The following is an 18,950-nucleotide window of genomic DNA, read 5'->3' as shown; positions in this document are numbered from 1 at the left end:
CAAAATGTTGTGTGTGTTCTGACCGCTCCACCAACAGGTTATTCCCTGTTTGTCTCCCTCTCCTCTGGCCTCTCTATTCTCTGAGACACGACAATATTGAAATTAAGCCAACTAATAACCCTACAGTGGCCTCTAAGTGTTCAAGTGAAAGAAAAAGTTGCATGTCTCTCACTTTACATCAGAAGCTAGAAATGATTAAGCTGAGTGAAGAAGGCATGTTGAAAGCCGAGACAGGCTGAAAGCTAGGCCTCTTGTGCCAAACAGTGAATGCGAAGGAAAAGTCCTTGAAGAAAATTAAAAGTGCTACTCCAGTGAACACACAAATGATAATAAAGTGAAACAGCTTTATTGATGATAATGGAGAAAGTTTTAGTGGTCTGGGTAGAAGATCAAACCAGCCACAACATTCCCTTAACCCAAAGCCTAATCCAGGGGAAGGCCCTAACTCCCTTCAATTCTCTGAAGGGTGAGAGAGGTGAGGAAGCTGCAGAAGAAAAGGTTGAAGCTAGCAGAGACTGGTTTATGAGATTTAAGGAAATAAGCTCTCTCCATAACGTAAAAGTGCAAGGTGAAGCAGCAAGTGTTAATGTAGCAGCTGCAGCAAGTTATCCAGAAGCTCCAGCTGAGATAATCGATGAAGGGGCTGCACTGAACAACAGATTTTCAACAGATGAAACAGCCTTATACTGGAAGAAGACGCCATCTAGGACTTCCATAGCTAGAAAGGAGTAGTCAATGTCTGGCTTCAAAGCTTCAAAGGACAGGCTGACTCTCTTGTTAGGGCTTAATGCAGCTGGTGACTTTAAGTTGAAGCCAATGCTCATTTACCATTCTGAAAATTCTAAGGTACTTAAGAATTATGCTAAATCTACTCTGCCTGTGCTCTATAAATGATAACAACAAAGCCTGGATGATAGCACATCTCTTTACAACGTGGTTTACCAAATATTTTAAGCCCACTGTTGAGACCCACTGCTCAGAAAAAAAGATTCCTTTCAAAACATTACTGCTCATTGACAATGTACCTGGTCACCCAGGAGCTCTGATGGAGATGTACAAGGAGATTAATGTTGTTTTCATGCCTGTTAACACAATATCCATTCCAGAGCCCACGGATCAAGGATTAATTTTGACTTTCAAGTCTTATTATTTAAGAAATATATTTCATAAGGCTATAGCTGCCATAGATAGAGATTCCACTGATGGATCTGGGCAAAGTAAATTGAAAACCTCCTAGAAAGGATTCACCATTCTGGATACCATTAAGAACATTCATGATTAATGGGAGAAGGTCAAAATATCAACATTAACAGGAGTTTGGAAGTTGATTCCAACCCTCAGGGATGACTTTGAGGGGTTCAAGACTTCAGTGGAGGAAGTAACTGCACATGTGGTAGAAATAGCAAGAGAACTAGAAGTGGAACCTGAAGATGTGACTGAATTGCTGCCATCTCATGATAAAACTTAACTTTAATGGATGAGGAGTTGCTTCTTATGAATGAGAAAGAAAATGGTTTCTTGAGATGGAATATACTCCTGGTGAAGATGTTGTGAACATTGTTGAAATGACAAAAAAGGATTTAGAGTATTGCATAAGCTTATTTGATAAAGCTGCGGCAGGGTTTCAGAGGGTTGACTCCAATTTTGAAAGAAGTTCTGTTGTGTGGGTAAATGCTATCAAACAGCATCGCCTGCTACAGAGAAGTCTTTCATGAAAGGAAGAGTCAATTGATGTGGCAGACTTCCTTGTTGTATTATTTTAAGACATTGCCACAGCCACCCCAGCCTTCAGCAACCAGCACCCTGATAAGTCAGCAGCGATCAACATCAAGGCAAGCAAGACCCTGCACGAGCAAAAAGATGATGACTCACTGAGGGTTAGATGATGGTTAGCATATTTTAGCAATACAGTGTTTTTAAATTAAGGTATGTACATTGTTTTTTTAGACATAATGCTGTTGGACACTTAATAGACTATAGTATAGTGTAAACATATATAGTGGGAAACCAAAAAAATTCGTGTGACTTGCTTTATTGCAATATTCAATTTATTGCGGTGGTCTGAAACCTCAACCCCCAGTATATCCGAGGTATGCCTGTATTTACTTCCTCACATTGGTTAGAAAATGTATAGCTTGATACAACGGAGAAAGCAACTGCCTGAACAGTGGACTGACTGATGACCTGACAAACCTTGCCTGACCAACTGAATGACTGGCTGAGGAGATGGCAGGCAGGTGTCAGAAACCTAAACTGCTTAGCGAAACACCAAAAATTAGTGCAACAGAATATATTTATTGTGAGTAGCTATGATTCCAATCAGACAGCGTCACCCGAAGAAGGGACAGTGAAAGCAAGTTATATAGGTCGTTGTTATGTTAATTTCCCAGAAGATAATATCAAAGCACTGGCAGGGTTTCAGGGTCCACCAGTTACAGAAACAGAATCACCAGGGACACGCCATACATCCCAAAGCACAACCTCTAGGCAGGCCCTGGGGCTCCTACTTCTGGAAGCTGGCTGCCCATAGATGATTTTAAAAAAAAACCCAATGCCTAAGGCAAAACATTCTCTATTAAGCTGCTTACTAAGCTATTGTTTGACCTGAAGGTAATTCCAGGGAACCAGGTCCTTCAAGATTCAAAAGGACACAAAAGGGCAGATGGCCTGGGTGGGTCACCCCAATTCCATGAACTCAGAAATCTGGATTCCTGGAGAATCAAAACGATTTTGTCACAGGGCAGGTTGGAAGAATGGACTTATTAGGTGACTAGAAGAGTTGTGAGTGCATACTAGATTAATCCACTTATTCAATAAGCAACAAAAACTTGATTTATTTTCTTTAGGAATAAAGAATACTAGTGCCTTTAAGTGTTTTATATTTGGAAATCTTGCCAAGAGTGCTTTAAAAGGTAGAAAGTGAAAAGTTGATGTTTCATTAATAGAAGACTTACGTTTGAAGGCTCCTAGTTTCAGGGATAATTAAGCACAAGACACTGCTAATTTGTGCATTCTTTGGATATTCTCACTTCCAAATCCTTGTAATGTGTCGCTGGATTTACCCAGGGGAGAATGTTCTTCATGTCCGGGATGCTGACACCCAAGACAAAATATTGCAAGCTCTGCACCTTCAGTTTGGTAAACAGTACCCTTGGTGAGTACAGAATTGTTTTGGGGGGGTGACTTAAAAGCGCAGCTGCCTCAGGCACCATTTTAAAGCTATGATCACTGTTTAATCATCCTAACACAGTTCTCATTCTACATGCCCGGGGACCCCTAGCTGCTGGTTAGACAGAGTTTGCTAATATATCCCCTGTTACTCTACCAAGGGTTCCAATATGGAATAATTTTTTACCTTTCTCAGCTAATTAATATAGCACTTTTGCTAGGAAATACTTCTTTAGCCTAATTTGAATTTCTATAAATATTAGTAATGTCATTGATTTTCTTTAAAAATAGTCTAGTTTACTTAATTCAGACTGCCTTGCTTTTTATTTCAAATTAATGAGAGTTTTTCTGTATTAGAATGTCATTTCTGAATGCCATTTTGTTTTCCCGGGGATGTAAAGATAAAAACTAAAAAAAAAAAAAAAAAATCACTATTCAAAACTGTTATATTCTTTAATTGGCTTAACAAAGATAATGTTTCTTTGATGATATAGGCATTTTGTTAATGGTATCTCATGTTGGAAATAGTTATATTTCAGTCAACAAAGAAATTAGACATTGTATTGGCAATACGTGGGTACTTAGTTACTGTGTTGCTGAAGAGATCCAGATGTTATTGTTTTAAAATGAAGAAATGTGACCCATTTTTTATCTGAAGTCTCAGATTCCATTAATAATCATGTTTTCAATATTATTTGACATGTATGGTAGAAGCATTTAATTTAATTAACTTTGCATATTGCAGTTCAAAGATATATGGAGATGGGAATGCTGTTCCCAGGATTTTGAAATTTCTCAAATCTATTGATCTTCAAGAGCCACTACAAAAGAAATTCTGCTTTCCTCCTGTGAAGGAGAATATCTCTCAAGATATTGACCATATTCTTGAAACTCTAAGTGCCTTGGCTGTTGATCTGGGTGGGACAAACCTCCGAGTTGCAATAGTCAGCATGAAGGTAAAATAACTCCTAAACTTTTAATTTTATATCCCATGTGAGTAATTGATTTTAAAAGTATAGCTGGAAAGTAGGACTGGAAACACATACAAGTGCTTGTGATTGTAGAATTGACCCATAGAATTGACTTTTGGATCCATTACAACGTTTGTCTCACCATTTTACTAATCATTAAAATTTCAAAGAAGTAAATTCTTAGGGAGTCCAAGGTAGCTGACTTGAGTTGGCAATGGGAAGACCCCTTAGTCACCAGAGAAGGCTTTTGCCACTCAGGAGGTCAAAAATTCTGTATTTGGTAACAGCTGGAGCATGGAGTATGCTGGTTAATATAACTGCCCAGGTTGAGGGCATCTGCATATGGTGAAGGGAATTACATCTCCTCTAGAACATGATCAGTTGTATCGGTTCTCCATTTTGCATTTTTGCAATTCTACTCTTTACTGAGTACAATACACCTTCAATCTGTTAACCAAACCATCACCACAGTGTTGACAGTAGTTGAGAAAGTCTTCATAAAAATACCAAATTGTCCATGTTAAAATGCTGTAATGACTTAACGAGGGAGAATAAGCCTCAAAGAAAAGTCTTTGTTTAAACTATTGTCAATGTATAAAGTTTCAGGAACCCGTGAGAAATAATGAGTATTTTAAACATAAAGTTAAAAGAAATCTGTTAATATAAAATCATTATGTCAAATAAGAAAAAACAAAACAAAACATGACATTCTCAAGAGAAGCTGAAAGGTCTCCCCTATAAATACTCTTTAAAAAGTATTAATAGAGGAATATTTTCTTAGCATAAAGATGATCTATTCCATATCAACAGCCAAAATCCTTTGTAGTTCTTTGAAACTCTAGAGGCATTCTCATTAAAATCCAGAAGAAAAGAAGGGCATTTTCTGCAACATTATTTAACATAATCCTGGAAGTTATGAAGGGAATAAATAAAGCAAGGAACAGTAAAAAGGGATATTATATGGAAAGGGTAAAACGAAAAATATATATATTTATAGACAATATGAATAAATCAACAAATTTATAAACCAAAAAACCAAACTCATTGCCATCTAGTCAATACCGACTCATAGCGACTCTATGGGACAGAGTAGAACTGCCCCATAGAGTTTCTAAGGAACAGCTGTTGGATTCGAACTGCCAGCCTTTTGGTTAGCAGCCAGGCTGTTAACTACTGAGCCATGAGGGCTCCAACAAGCTTATAGAAGTGATAAAGTAAAATGGCTGAATACTATGATAAATAAGTAAATATCAATAACTGTCTAATGAAATTGTAGGCAAAGATTTGAGCTTTTCTCTAAGTGTCAACTCTGCCTGCACAATAATATTACCTGGAAGGTTTTAAAAGAAATACAGAAGCCTGGATCCCACCCAGGCTAATTAAATCTGACCCTCTGGGGGTGTGAGCCAGGCATCAATAGTTGCTAAAAGCTGCCCAGGTGATTCTGATGCTCAGTGGTAGTTGAGAAGTACTTCTTTAGGTTTATTTTTTAATGACAGTCATTAATGGCAGCTTTAACCTTCATATTTGATATATAAAAGGCATTTATAACCAGAGAACATAATGGAAGAAGAGATCCCATTCAGAACAGCAAAGAAACTCCTAAGAAGAAACTAGAAAACCATGTGATCTACATAAAGGAAACTATACAACTTTATTGTAAAATATAAAGGCTTAAAAAAATGTCCTAGATGAGAGTCTTTACCGTTTTTAAAATGTCAGCACTTTCCTAATTAATTTATAAATTTAATATAGTCAACATTTCAATGGAATTTTTTTACTTAATAAAATAACCCTAAATCAGTGGGATTTAAGAAAAGTTTAACAACATTATTTTGAAAATTACTTAAAATAATATACAAGTGAGAAAAGAAAACAATTTTTTTTTTTTAAAAAACAGGAGAATTAGGAGGGACTATTCTGGTCTGATAAGGTCCCTGGGTGGTGCAAACAGTTTATGCTCGACTACTAACCTAAGTGCCAGCAGTTCGAACCCACCCAGTGGCACCACTGAAGAAAGACCTGGCAATCTCCTTCTATAAAGATTACAGCCAAGAAAACCTGGAGTATTTCTATCGCGTAACACATGGGGTGGCCACGAGTTGGAATCGACTCAATGGCAGTGGGTAATGGGTATCCCTGTCAGATATTAAAACAGATCACAAAGCACAGTAATTTAAACTGTGGTATTTGTGCCAGCCAACATGGAAAAAGCTGAGTAAATAGGATATACATACCATTACTGGCTTAAGTTATTAGAGCTGACTAGAAATCAACTACCTAGGGTATCTATTTACTTAGGTATTTAAGCAATTTTCAACCTGAAAGGAAGAAGTAAAATACGACCTTCGAATGAACTAGATTTAGATTAACTTAAGACGGGGACTCATCTGGTTGACTGTGAAGTTTTCATTGCTTTAACAGCCATGTGCCAATATGGCTTCACGGGACATGACTTGGGCTTATCTTGGAACCAGCCCAAGCCAGACTCTGGCTTTCTCCTGTACAGTCATCTCAATCTACAGCAATGTCTGACTTATCATGAAAAAGATTGGAAGATTTATGGTATGCTCCTTAGCTAAGACCAGTGAGACAGACTTTGTTGCTTTTCCTCTTTTAGGGTGAAGTAGTTAAGAAGTATACTCAGTTCAATCCTAAAACCTATGAAGAAAGGATTAATTTAATCCTACAGATGTGTGTGGAAGCTGCAGCAGAAGCTGTAAAACTGAACTGCAGGATTTTGGGAGTTGGTGAGATTATCTATTACATATCCAAGCAATGTCCATTTTAATGTACAAAGTTTACTAAGTTCTGATGGAAGGCTGAACATCGAGTCAGTGTTGGCCCTGTGTATAGATGGCTCCAGGTCCTGTCTATGGGCCCCAGCATGGGAACTGCCTGGAACATAACAAGCATTATGGGGAAAACACTGGTGGTATAAATCTATGAGGAACTACAGCGTTCCATCAGACCTGCCTTATATTTCCTTGCAGTCCTTGGATGGTGTTTGCGTTAGGAGATTTTGAGTGAATTGATTTGTGTTCTGAGCCAAGAAAGTTAGTGTACTCTTCTACTTCTACAATTGCTAATCGGAATTATTTTCCTTGGGTTTGTGGTGGAGCTTAGGTATTTCCACGGGTGGCCGTGTAAATCCTCGGGAAGGAATTGTGCTACATTCAACAAAACTTATCCAGGAATGGAACTCTGTGGACCTCAGGACCCCCTTGTCTGACACTTTGCATCTCCCTGTGTGGGTAGACAATGATGGCAACTGTGCTGCCCTGGCAGAAAGGAAATTTGGCCAAGGAAAGGGACTGGAAAACTTTGTAACACTTATCACAGGCACAGGTAAGCAGAGTAAAAGAGGAGGTTGCTTCAGGAGCTAGAAAGGTAAATTTGGGTTAAGTTGGTCCTTCCTATTATGCCTTACAACTTATTGCTGGAAAAATACTGGTTTATCCATCTTTTTGAGGAAAATGTACATAGTAGTTAGGAGTCTAGGCTTTGAAGGAAGTTGAACTTGAGTATGAATCCCAGCTCTGCATGACTTTGGGAATAGTACTTAACCTTTCGTCCTTAGTTTCCTCATCTGTCAAGTAGGGATTATAGTAACACTTACTTGTTAATACTGAGGGAAAATCAGTGTTCACTCTAATAATAGGTGCCATCTATTAACCACTCAGGAAGTAGGTTTTATCATTTGTTTCTTTTTTATTGAAATAAAATTCACTATTTTAATCATTTAAAAATGTATGTATAATTCAGTGGTTTTTAATATCTTCACAATGTTGCTCAACCATCACCACCATTCCAGAACATTTTCATCACCCAAAAAGAAACCCAATATCCATTAAGCAGTTAATCCCAATTCTTCCTCCTCCTCAGTCCCTAGCACCACTAATGTTGGTACACTTGATGGTGTCCCACAGGTCTTTTCTTTATTCTTTCTGTTCCTCATACTGGATAATCTCCATTGACCTATCTTGAAATTTGCCGATTCTTTTTTTCTGCCTGCTCAAATCTGCTGTTGAGCCCCTCTAGTGAAAAAGTACAATAACTTGCATTTTAGTTATTGTAAGTTTCAACCCCAGAATTTGTCTTTGGTCCCTTTTTATAATTTCCAACTCTTTATCGATATTCTCGATTTGCATGTCAAATAGAGACATGGTTCTCACCTTATTATTTTTCTCATGGTTTCCTCTAGCCCTTTTGGTCTTTAGTTTTTTCCTTGAATCCTTAGTTCTTTGGTTTCCTTTGGCTCTTTTAATATATTTAAAATACTTGATTTAAAGTCTTTGTCTAGTAAGGCCAGTGTCAGGGTTCATCCATGTCATAGTATGTATCAGAACTTCTTTTTTCTTTATGGCTGAATAATATTTTATTGTATATATATACTACATTTTGTTTATCTGTTAACTGTTGATGGATATTTGGATTATTTCCACCTTTTAACTATTGTAAATAGTGCCACAGCGCACACTGGTGTACAAGTATCTGTTTGTGTCCCTCTGCCCCCTGAGTAACTCCCCTCAGCACTGAGTTAGGTGAGATAAAAGCAAGCCCTTTGAGCCAGGTCTCCAAGGAGCAACCAGACAGGTCAAAAGAAACTACCACAATTCTTTTGAGAATCAGGCTCATTCTTCTCTCTGGTACTGGTACCTATACTGGAATATGGGTTGTTGTCCCACCAACCTGGGAGCCACAAAGCTCTCTTACAGAAATTCAGCTGTTCTTTCTTGTAAGCTTTTGGCTAGTTTTTGAGGTCCTGAAAAAGTTTGTTCTGGCGGTTTTTGCCAGTTTATTTGTGGCTTTTGTGAAGGGATAGTCTTTTGGAATGCCCACTCCACCATTTTCTCTGACTTTCCCATTTGATTTTAAATGAGGAAACAGAAGGAGCTCTGGTGGCACAGTGGTTAAGCACTTGGCTATTAACCAAAATGTTGGTGGTTCAAACCCACCAGCCGCTCTGTGGGAGAAAAGACCTGGTAATCTGCTCCCGTAAAGATTACAGCCTAGGAAACCCTATGGGGCAGTTCTGTTCTGTCCTATAGGGTCACTGTGAATTGGAATCAACTTGACAGCGCGTAACAACTCCTCTTAGTAGAATTGTTCAGTCATTTTCTCTAGAAAAAAATTTCATTAATATCCACACCTCCAAAATGAGGAAACAGATTCAGCTAGAAAGTGCTTGAACCGCATTTGATCCCAGACATGTCTAATTTCCAAATTTGTGTGCTCTTAAGTTCCATATTACACTGCTTGGCTTTTAAGCTCATGCACTTTAGCTGATGTACTTCTCCTCTCAGTCTTGAATACAGTTCTAGCAAATTTGGATGCCATTTTCTATCTTACAGCAGTAAGTAGCTGCAAATCAAAGGGATGGAAGCTAAAGAATAGGCACAACAGGAAGTTAACAAATGGCAGAACAACTCAGAAAGCAGAGCCCTCTGGGGCAAAAATGCTTTTTAATCCTCGTTGTTGTTGTTATGTGCCATCTAGTCAGTTCCGACTCATAGCGACCTATAGGACAGAAGCCCCCATAGGATTTCCAGGGAGTTGCTGATGGATTCTAACTGCCGACCTTTTGGTTAGGAGCCAAGTTCTTAACCATTGCGCCACCAGGTTTAATCCTTAGTAACTCCTAAACTCCATCATAACAAAAGATAGCCATTTCTCCAAAAACAGAGCCTGAGACAAGGATTTAGGTACAGGTATTTTATCTTGGAGAAAGTCCTAAGAAGCAGAAGTGAGGGAGTGGGAAGAGTGAGACAGAGCAGGAAGAAAGCCATTAATGGATGCATTATAGAAGTTGCCTTAGATCAGTGGGGGCTGAAATCTGCTGGAACCTCCCAAGAAGCCTGCAGAATACCACCCAGAATTGTCTGCTTGAATCCACTGGCTCCTGTCCCTCCTTGGTTGAGGGTAGCCTCTGGACTTTGGAAAAAACCTTTGTGCAGAAAGCAGAGTGGACTGGCAGTGTGTGCTTGAGGTGGTGTACGATCAATGCAGGGTGAGTCTGAGACACTGACCTGGCTGCCATAGCTGTGGCTGATGTCCGAGTGCACCAAGCAGATGTGATACAAGGCACCAGAAGAACTGCTAAACAGATTTCCATCCAAAATTCTTCAAATAAAGCTTTGGTACTTCGTAATTAAGTAAGTTTCAACTGTCTAGAAAAATGGGCATTGTATAGAACCTCACATTCCAAAGCAATGCTAAACAGATGAACCATTGCCATATTATATTTTCTGTTGCAGGTGAAGAGCTGCCTTGATGATTTTGTCTCTCATTGTAGGAATTGGTGGTGGCATCATCCATCAGCATGAGTTGATCCATGGAAGCTCCTACTGTGCTGCAGAACTTGGTCACCTTGTTGTGTCTTTGGATGGGCCTGATTGTTCGTGTGGAAGCCATGGGTGTATTGAAGCATATGCTTCTGGGATGGCCTTGCAGAGGGAAGCAAAAAAGCTACATGATGGTTGGTTTCTTTTTCCTAAGGAATTAAATATCCAAATGGTAAACAGGTACTTCAAAGTAGAAATCCCAAACAGAACTGAAAAGCTTATGCCTTTCACTTCCTAAGGAAAAGCTGGGCTTCCTGGTACTCTAGAGTGTCCCTGATCTTGACCCATATTAACACCCCTCCTTTCCAGGGGTGGAGGTGGACAGGGATCTTGACCACTAAGAAAGTGGGAAGATTTCTTTAATCTTTGTTTTCTTGGCCTCTTGCAGAGGGTAGGTACTTAATACACACTTTAATGAAGAAATAAATGGATGGACATGTTACATTTTTGAACCCTGAAGAGCTATTTGAATTAAAGCTATTAATGGACATGTTATAAAAGTCAGCATGGTTTCTTAGTCTAATGCAAGAGAAAGTCAATTAACATGATTATAATAGTGTGCCCAGTGTAATAACAAAAATGGCCAAGGAATGTAGTGCGTGTAAGAATGACACCAAGTTCCCTCCCCGCCCTCTCCATACAGGGATGGGATTATTAGGGCACTGTCCTGGGGGCTGAGAGTCAGAGCAGAAATAGAATCAGCCAAGCAAGTTTGGATGGCTAAGGGAGCTCTTCAGTGGTGTTGGTGCAGGAAGGGCGAGGCAGAGTGTAGTGGAGCAACAGCTAAGCCAGGACTAGCAGGTCACGGAGAAGCCCTTGAAAACTTTTAGAAGAAAGACATATCAGATCTAAATTTTAGATTCTTCACTATACTAACTTTTGGAGGATGGCTTTGAGTGGAACAGTTCTGGAGTGACTTCCAGGTTTCTGGTTGAATAAATTGGGGTTGGGGATATAAGAGAAGAACAGGAAGATGATGACTGGGTACCTGTGGGACATGCAGGAGGAAATGCCTAGGAGGCAGCTGGATAAGCGTTCTGTGGTTCAGGAGAGATGACACCACTGAAGAGCTCCCTTAGCCATCCTAACTTCCCTGGGCTAGAGATGGGAATTTTGGAATTGTCGGCATCAAGGTGGTAGTTAAACCTATGAATGAGACCCAGGGAATGAGTCAAAAGACTGGGAGGGTGGAATCCTGAGAAATATCAACATTTGAGGGGCAGGGAAAGAGATGGAGGAAAACCAGGAAAGGGTGATGCCACACAAGCCAGAAAGGGAGAATGTTTCAAGGAGGAGGGAGTGGTCAGTAGTAATAAGTGCTACAATTAAGAGACAGTCAGAGAAGTTCTTTAGATTTGGCTACAAGGACATCATTTGAAGCCCTTAAAACAGCATTCTTCAAGCTTTTTTTCATTATCACTCCCCTAAGCAGCCTGTTTTTTCCTAATGACCCCCCTCCATGAAATGTTAATAACATAGATATACTGTGTATCTGTTATGTTTGTATGTCTATCTGTTTCATACATAAAAAAAGATTTTTTTTGCCCCAAGGACCAATTTTTGCCCGCTTTGGGGTAAATACATGTTTTAAAGTTCCAGTCAAATAGCAGGAGCAGAAGCTGCCTGCACTATCTGTATAAGCGGAGAAGAAATGCTTTAAGTATCTGCATCAGCACACACTGATGAAAAGAAACAGTGTGGATGGAAGTGAAGGCTGAGGAGAAGGGTCTTACGGTCTTTAGAGTACAGTCCCCAAAGAGGTGAGAAGAGAGAAACTCCAAAGCCCAGGGAGATGGGGATATCTTGGACAAGAGAGGGAAAGAAGGAGGGGAGATGAACAAATACAGATAGGAGGTGAGGGGCAGAAAAGGGGATCTGTGAGAAGTCAGGAGTACAGAAATCTAGCAATGGTTGTGGTGGTGGAGGGGAAGGTTAGATCCAAGCAAGTGGTGAAGGTTTAGTAGAGCAGTGAGAGAGGGTGGGAGGGAAAACTGGCCAGGCCATCCTCGAGGGCCCAGGGAAGATAAGAGACCTCCAATTGGTGTCGAGGTAGCAGTCTGTCTGGTTGGGGGGTTTCTCCCATCAGCGCCCAAGTGTAACAGCAGATTAAGGAGGTAGATTGATTTGGGTTGGTGAGTGGCAGAGTGAGGGTGACAGACAGACAGACAGACTATAAATAGCAACAGAAATACCTATGATTTATTGATCATTTACTCTGGTCAGAATTTAACTAAGTACTTCATGTCCATTATCTCATTTAGTCCTTACAATAATCCTACAGGTTTAGGTATTATTAGTTTAATTTCATAGAAAAGAGAAAGTATAGAAGTGACGTGACCTGGACAGGGTCATGCAGCTAGTAGTGGGAGAGCTGACCTGAACCCAGGTCTGTGCGTGTCATTCCTCAGCTGCTGTACCACACTGCGTAGAATGTGGGGTGCTGGCAAGTGGTGCAGCAATGCACTTAGGATGGATAAAGAAGGCAGTAAGTGTGGGAGGAGTCTGGTAACCCAGAGGGGCTGGGAGGGGAGGGGAGGAAAGCGCATTTCAAGGACTCTTTCTAATATTGGAAGTGGAAAGCAAAGGAGCCAGAGGGGTAGGAGGCTATGGTCAGAGGGGAGGACTTTTGAGTTAGGGAGATTCTGGATTATGTATAACCAGGTAGAAGAGGGCAGCAAAAGTCTTTAAGGCAATTATATGGACATCTGTGCATGATAAAAAGCTCTGCAAATATGAAAGTCTTTCTACTTGGGGTCTTGCTGCCCACACACTGCTCACAGTTTATTAGCTACTGCTTGCCCTTCTCACCTCCTCTCAAACAGAAGATCTGCTCTTGGTGGAAGGGATGTCAGTGCCAAAAGATGAAGCTGTGGGTGCACTCCATCTCATCCAAGCTGCAAAACTTGGCAACGCAAAGGCCCAGAGCATCTTACGAACTGGTGAGTGTGGGGCTCTGGGCAGCTCTGCCACAGGGGGCATCCTCAGACATCCTAGGGCCCCCATCTGCTGATAAATGGAGACCAATGCTCTGGCATGTCTGGTCAGAGGTATCTTTCCTACTTACTGAGATGGAAAAAGGGAATTACATTCATGGTATTTGGTGGCACTGCCTTTTTAAACAGGTTTTTTTTTAAACCAAAACCAAACCCATTGCCATAGAGTTGATTCTGACTCATAGCAACCATATAGGATAGAGCAGGACTGCACCCTAGGGTGGATTCAAACTACTGACATATTGGTTAGCAGCTAAGCTCTTAACCACAACACCAGAGCTCTGTGTTTTGTTTTACAACTGTGAAAATAAGATTTGTTCATTTTATAGGAAATTTAGAGAAATACAGGAGAGTAGTAAGAGTCTTACCATTCAAGGACATCCACTATTAACATTACCTTCTAGTCTTTTTTGTGTGTTTTTTTTTTACATAGTTGAGATCATGTAGGATTTTTTAGGATAGTATATATAATTTTTAATACCCTGCTTCGTTCACTTCAGAGTGTAACATGATCATTTTCATATATTAAGCTTTAAATACTGCTTCCCATCACCTACTATGAATGTACTTAACCATACCTGGCTGCTGGTTCTTTTCCACTTCCTCTTTGGTGGTTTTGATTTGGCCTCTCCCCTAAACTTATTTTTTGTTTTCCTGTAGCTGGAACAGCTTTGGGCCTTGGAGTTGTGAATATCCTGCACACTATGAATCCTTCCCTTGTGATCCTCTCTGGAGTCCTGGCCAATCACTATATCCACATTGTCAAAGATGTCATCCGCCAGCAAGCCTTGCCCTCAGTTCAGGATGTGGACGTGGTGGTTTCGGATTTGATAGATCCGGCCCTGCTCGGTGCTGCCAGCATGGTCCTGGACTACACAACTCGCAGGATCTACTAGGCCTGCCAGGGGTGGACATGGGCCGAGCCTCCAGAGCTGTGTTGTGAAATCATGGTCTTGTCTTTTTGATGAGCATTTTTTTTTTTTTTTTAAAAAAGCAGATGACTTTGGCAGAGAAATAAGCATTTTTATTTTTTGTCTTCTCTTCCAAAGTCACCTTTCCCAAATCCTATTTTCGTAGATGCTGTTCTTTTTCCTAAATAAGGGTCATTTCAGTTCAAACCTTGTAAGTGCCAGTCACAATTCTCTGTGTCTGTAGATGCTTACTTACTAGATGTACCACTTAGACCTTACAGGCCTTGCTTGGGGTGGGAGTTTGGATTAATAATTCTTCCTCTTCTAACTCTAAACCCAGTTCACAGATAGAGATCTAGTCAGGGAACAGAAGGAAATCACACAATGAAAGGTATGGATATTAAAAAAAAAAAAAAAAAAAAGCTTTTTAAAGTATATAGTACAGTTGCCCGTGGTATCCATGTGGGATTGGTTCCAGGACCCCCTGCAGATACCAAAATCCTTAGATGTTCAAGTCCCTTATATAAAATGGCATAGTATTTGCATGTAACCTACATACATCCGCCTGCATACTTTAAATCATCTCTAGATTACTTATAATACCTAATACAATGTAAATGCTGTATAAATAGTTGTTTCCTCACAATTGAAGGCTTGCTCTGGAAGGTAGCCTTTCTTTTCTGTGAGTTTCTGGAGCTCTTCTGGGAATGCTGATGCTGCCTGGGCATCAGCCAGTGTCGATTTGCCCATGGTCTTGAAGTTCTTGAGGCTGTAGTGCTTTACAGAGCTAGCTAGCCATCCCTTACCAGTCTGAGACTCCTTCCTCTCGCTCTCCTTAACACCCTCACAGTAGTACTCATATAGGCTAAGTGCCTGGTCACACATAATTTTGCCATCAACAGGGATATGCTTCTGTGAAGTCCTCTAGCCACACACTTAATGCTTTCACAGTTCCTGCAAGCAGAAAGATCATTTTGCTGTTGTAGGGGCAGCACTAACTCTTCCACAAATTTCAGCTCCTTTGTGCTTTATTGTGTGAATGCTTCATTTGTTCTTACCAACTTTACAGCCCACTTCGTGTCACTTTTCAAAAGATCTAAGATTTTTCTCACCTCACCCAAACAACGTGTCACTTTTCAAAAGATCTAAGATTTTTATCACCTCACCGAAAGATAGCACTTTACACTCCCTCTTAGCCTTTGAGGGATTGCTTTGACCAGTTAATTGCTTTTTAGGAGCCATTTGCATACAAGTAGCAAATGAACTAGGAGAACAACGCTCAATCAAATGAGTGCTGGAGAGACTGAGGATCTGTGAAACGGCTGAGGTTACCGCAAAGGATGCCTGCGCAGCACTTCATTCACGTGGATTCAGCATCGTGTTCCAGACGTGACCATTTCAAGTTTTGCCTTTTGGAACTTTTTTTTTCCCCAAATATTTTCGATGTTCAGTTGGTTGAATCCATGGGTGCAGAACCCATGGATACAAAGGGCAGACCGTGTAAGTTCTGGCATATGGATATGCAAGTGAAGCCATCGCCATAATCAAGACATTAGGCATATCTGTAACCCCAAGTGGTATTTGTTGAAAGATGTTATTCCAGCAAAATTTATAGACTTTAGACCAGGGATCTAAATTACAATGCCCTGTCCAGCTGTCCTTACCTTCTTAGGGACAGCTGGAAAGCCACTGGGACTTATACCCTCTGAAAGGAGATTAGCTCTCCCAAAAGGATCTTTGCTACAGACACTACCTCCGATAGCTTTTCATATGTTGAAAATGATCCTAGACTGTCTATTAGGACAGTGTTTGTATGTGTTATAATAGCATCCCGATCTGTGGTTTTGAATTTTAGCTAAATAAGATTGTGCTTTCGTTGGTGTCAAAATACAAAGGCCAAGGCAAAGAGATTCTTCTTACCAATTACAACCTGGAAGAAATACTAATAACCACCATTTATTAAGTGCCTACTATGTGCTAGGCTCTGAACTAGGTGCTTCATATACATTATCCTGAATTCTCACAACCCAAGAGGTAGATATTTTAATTCTTATTTTAGAGACAAAAACTAAGGCTTAATGTGTTTAAGTGATGGACCTTAAGCTATGTGGCTAGTGAGTGGTAGAAACAGGATTTGACCCCAGGTCCATCTGTGCTTTTTCTGGAAAATCACCCAAGCTCTCATTTTCAAAAACACTTTCAAAATGCAAATACTCCCTAATTTACTCCAGGCTACCAAAAGCTTTAATATCTGACTTGCAAATAACTTGATGTATCCCTGACCCTGTCTCTCAGCTGTAAATTTAATCAAATACTCCTTTCTGCTATGGAAATTTTGCAAGCACAGGATTTGATCTAAGAATGACAAGGTCTTATGGGTACTTTTAGATTATCTAAAAAATTAGATGCATATGTTTTTTAGATCTTTTTATTTTGGGAAAACTGGAGGGTTTCTACAACATGTTATTTCAGTGTTAACATATAAAATAAATTGAAGGACTCAAGATCACATGTGAACTGCCTTCCTTCCTGGTGGGTCAGTGTGAAAAATAGGTCGGCTGATTCCTAGAACTCTACCAGCCCTTACATAATCTCCAGGTCCTAGTAATTGTTGAAACATTCCATGATGACTCCCACGAAAGAAGCTAGTCTGCTTTGCCATCAATGTCTGGTACAAGATGGTGTACCATGAAGGCGAATCAGTCATGCCTTGGTGCAGTCTATAACTGCTCTATACACTAAACAACTGCATTGCTACCAGGTCTCATACCAAATATTGAAACGATTGAACTGAATCAAAAACCAAGTCTTAGTTTTTATTAAATTCATGGACTGGATAATATAATATAGTCTGACTTAAATTATAAAGTTAAATAATCATAGTAAATTAAAGTCTTAATTTATTTTAATGTAAATATGTTAATTTTTGAGCACAATTCTAAAGAAAAAATAAATACATTTTCTTTGTGGAAATTCTAACACTGTTTTGTTTTGTACTTAACTCGATAAAAGCATCTCCCTTTCCAGAAGAGATTTATATTATTACGTATGTTGAAGGTTCCATAATTTCTTTAAGGTACCTAATAGCATTGATTTCTTAACCAAAAAAAATCCAATTAATAAGGAGACAGCATTGTAATATAACACTTAAAACTTGACATGAATAGCAAACCCATACTAGTACCCATTGTTGAGTTGATTCCAACTTATAGTGACCCTACAGGACAGAGTAGAACTGCCCAATAGGGTTTCCAAGGAGCACTGGTGGATTCGAACTGCAGACCTTTTGGTTAGCAGCCAAGCTCTGAGCTATTTGTCACCAGGGTTCCATGAATACCAAAGTGGCCCCAAAAAGAGGTTTGAAACTCAATGTCGAGCCACCCACATAGTTCCTGGGCCAACTCCCCCCTTTTTATGAAGCCTTACATGGGTAATATAGGTGTGAGAAACAACTTGAAGTTACAATTGGTAGATGCGAGAGACAATCTCAAGTTATGATTGCTATGTAGCAAGCTACCTCAAAACTTAACTGTTGTCGAGTCAGTTCCAACTCATAGTGACCCTATGTACAACAGAACGAAACACTGCCTAGTCCTGTACCATCCTCACAATTGTTATGCTTGAGCCCATTGTTGCAGCCACTGTATCATCAGTCCATTTTGTTGAGGGTCTTCCTCTCTTTTGCTGACCCTCTACCAAGAATGATGTCCTTCTCCAGGGACTTAGCCCTCCTGATAACATGTCCAAAGTATGTGAGAGGTAGTCCTTGCTTCTAAGGAGCATTCTGGCTATATTTTTTCAAAGACAGATTTGTTCATTCTTTTGGCAGTCGATGATATATATTCAGTATTCTTTGCCAACACCGTAATTCAAAGGCATCAGTTCTTCAGTCTTCCTTATTCACTGTCCAGCTTTCACATGCATAGGAGGTGACTGAAAACCTCAAAATTTAAGAGGCTTAAACAATAGTTCTGTGGCTTAGGAATTTGGAAAAGGCCACTTGCAGTTCTGGCTCAGGGTGTCTTGGGCACGTGCAGTCAGACAGTGGCTGAAGCTGGCACAGCAGGAGGCTAGAGTACCTAGGGACTGGCCAGACCTCTCTCTGCATATAGTTTCCCGGCCTCTCCATTTGGTCTCTATGCAAGCCAGTTTGGGCTTCCTCACAGCATGGTGACTTGAGGACAGTAAAACTTTTTATATGGTGGCTCAGTGTTACCATCAGGTGTGTTCTAGCAAACCAGGCATGAACTGCATTGCCTTTTACAACCTAGCCTTAGAAGTCACAGAGCATCACTTTTCCCATATTGTCCAGTCACTTCTTGGTCTGGTGAATGACAGTGACTTTGTTGACATTTTAAAACTGCCACATTCACCCTCAATAAGCCCATCTGGTATGGAAGGTAAGATATGGATCCAGACGACACCACAAGACGATACCAAGTAAAGAGGGTCATCGGAGTTCATGGGGTCAAGGGGAGTAAAGAAAGGCATCGTGGAGGTGGCCTTTAAGTTAGTTCTTGAATTGGATTTTGACATGTAGCTGGTAGGAAATGGGAATACCAT

At 40.1% G+C, this 18,950-nt stretch overlaps 1 protein-coding gene across 4 annotated transcripts in view; it reads left to right on the top strand.

The window, feature by feature from the left end:
* GNE (glucosamine (UDP-N-acetyl)-2-epimerase/N-acetylmannosamine kinase) overlaps positions 1-17,360 on the top strand; it is a 57,336-nt gene extending 39,976 nt beyond the window's left edge. For 3 of the 4 annotated variants that reach the window (XM_049896472.1, XM_049896476.1, XM_049896475.1), the window contains exons 6-12: positions 3,067-3,154; positions 3,914-4,124; positions 6,760-6,889; positions 7,266-7,487; positions 10,435-10,617; positions 13,306-13,422; positions 14,137-17,360. In XM_049896472.1, the coding sequence (XP_049752429.1) occupies positions 3,067-3,154; positions 3,914-4,124; positions 6,760-6,889; positions 7,266-7,487; positions 10,435-10,617; positions 13,306-13,422; positions 14,137-14,372 (1,187 nt within the window). In that variant the 3' untranslated portion in view covers positions 14,373-17,360. The remainder of the gene's footprint in view (positions 1-3,066; positions 3,155-3,913; positions 4,125-6,759; positions 6,890-7,265; positions 7,488-10,434; positions 10,618-13,305; positions 13,423-14,136) is intronic. The other variant, XM_049896473.1, reaches the window with a different exon arrangement.
* The last annotated feature ends 1,590 nt before the right edge of the window (positions 17,361-18,950 follow it).

This window comes from Elephas maximus, chromosome 9 (assembly GCF_024166365.1).
Source record: "Elephas maximus indicus isolate mEleMax1 chromosome 9, mEleMax1 primary haplotype, whole genome shotgun sequence".
In the NCBI taxonomy this organism is placed as follows: domain Eukaryota; kingdom Metazoa; phylum Chordata; class Mammalia; order Proboscidea; family Elephantidae; genus Elephas; species Elephas maximus.
The sequence above is the reverse complement of the archived record's forward strand: the minus strand, read 5'-3'. Positions and strand labels throughout refer to the sequence as shown.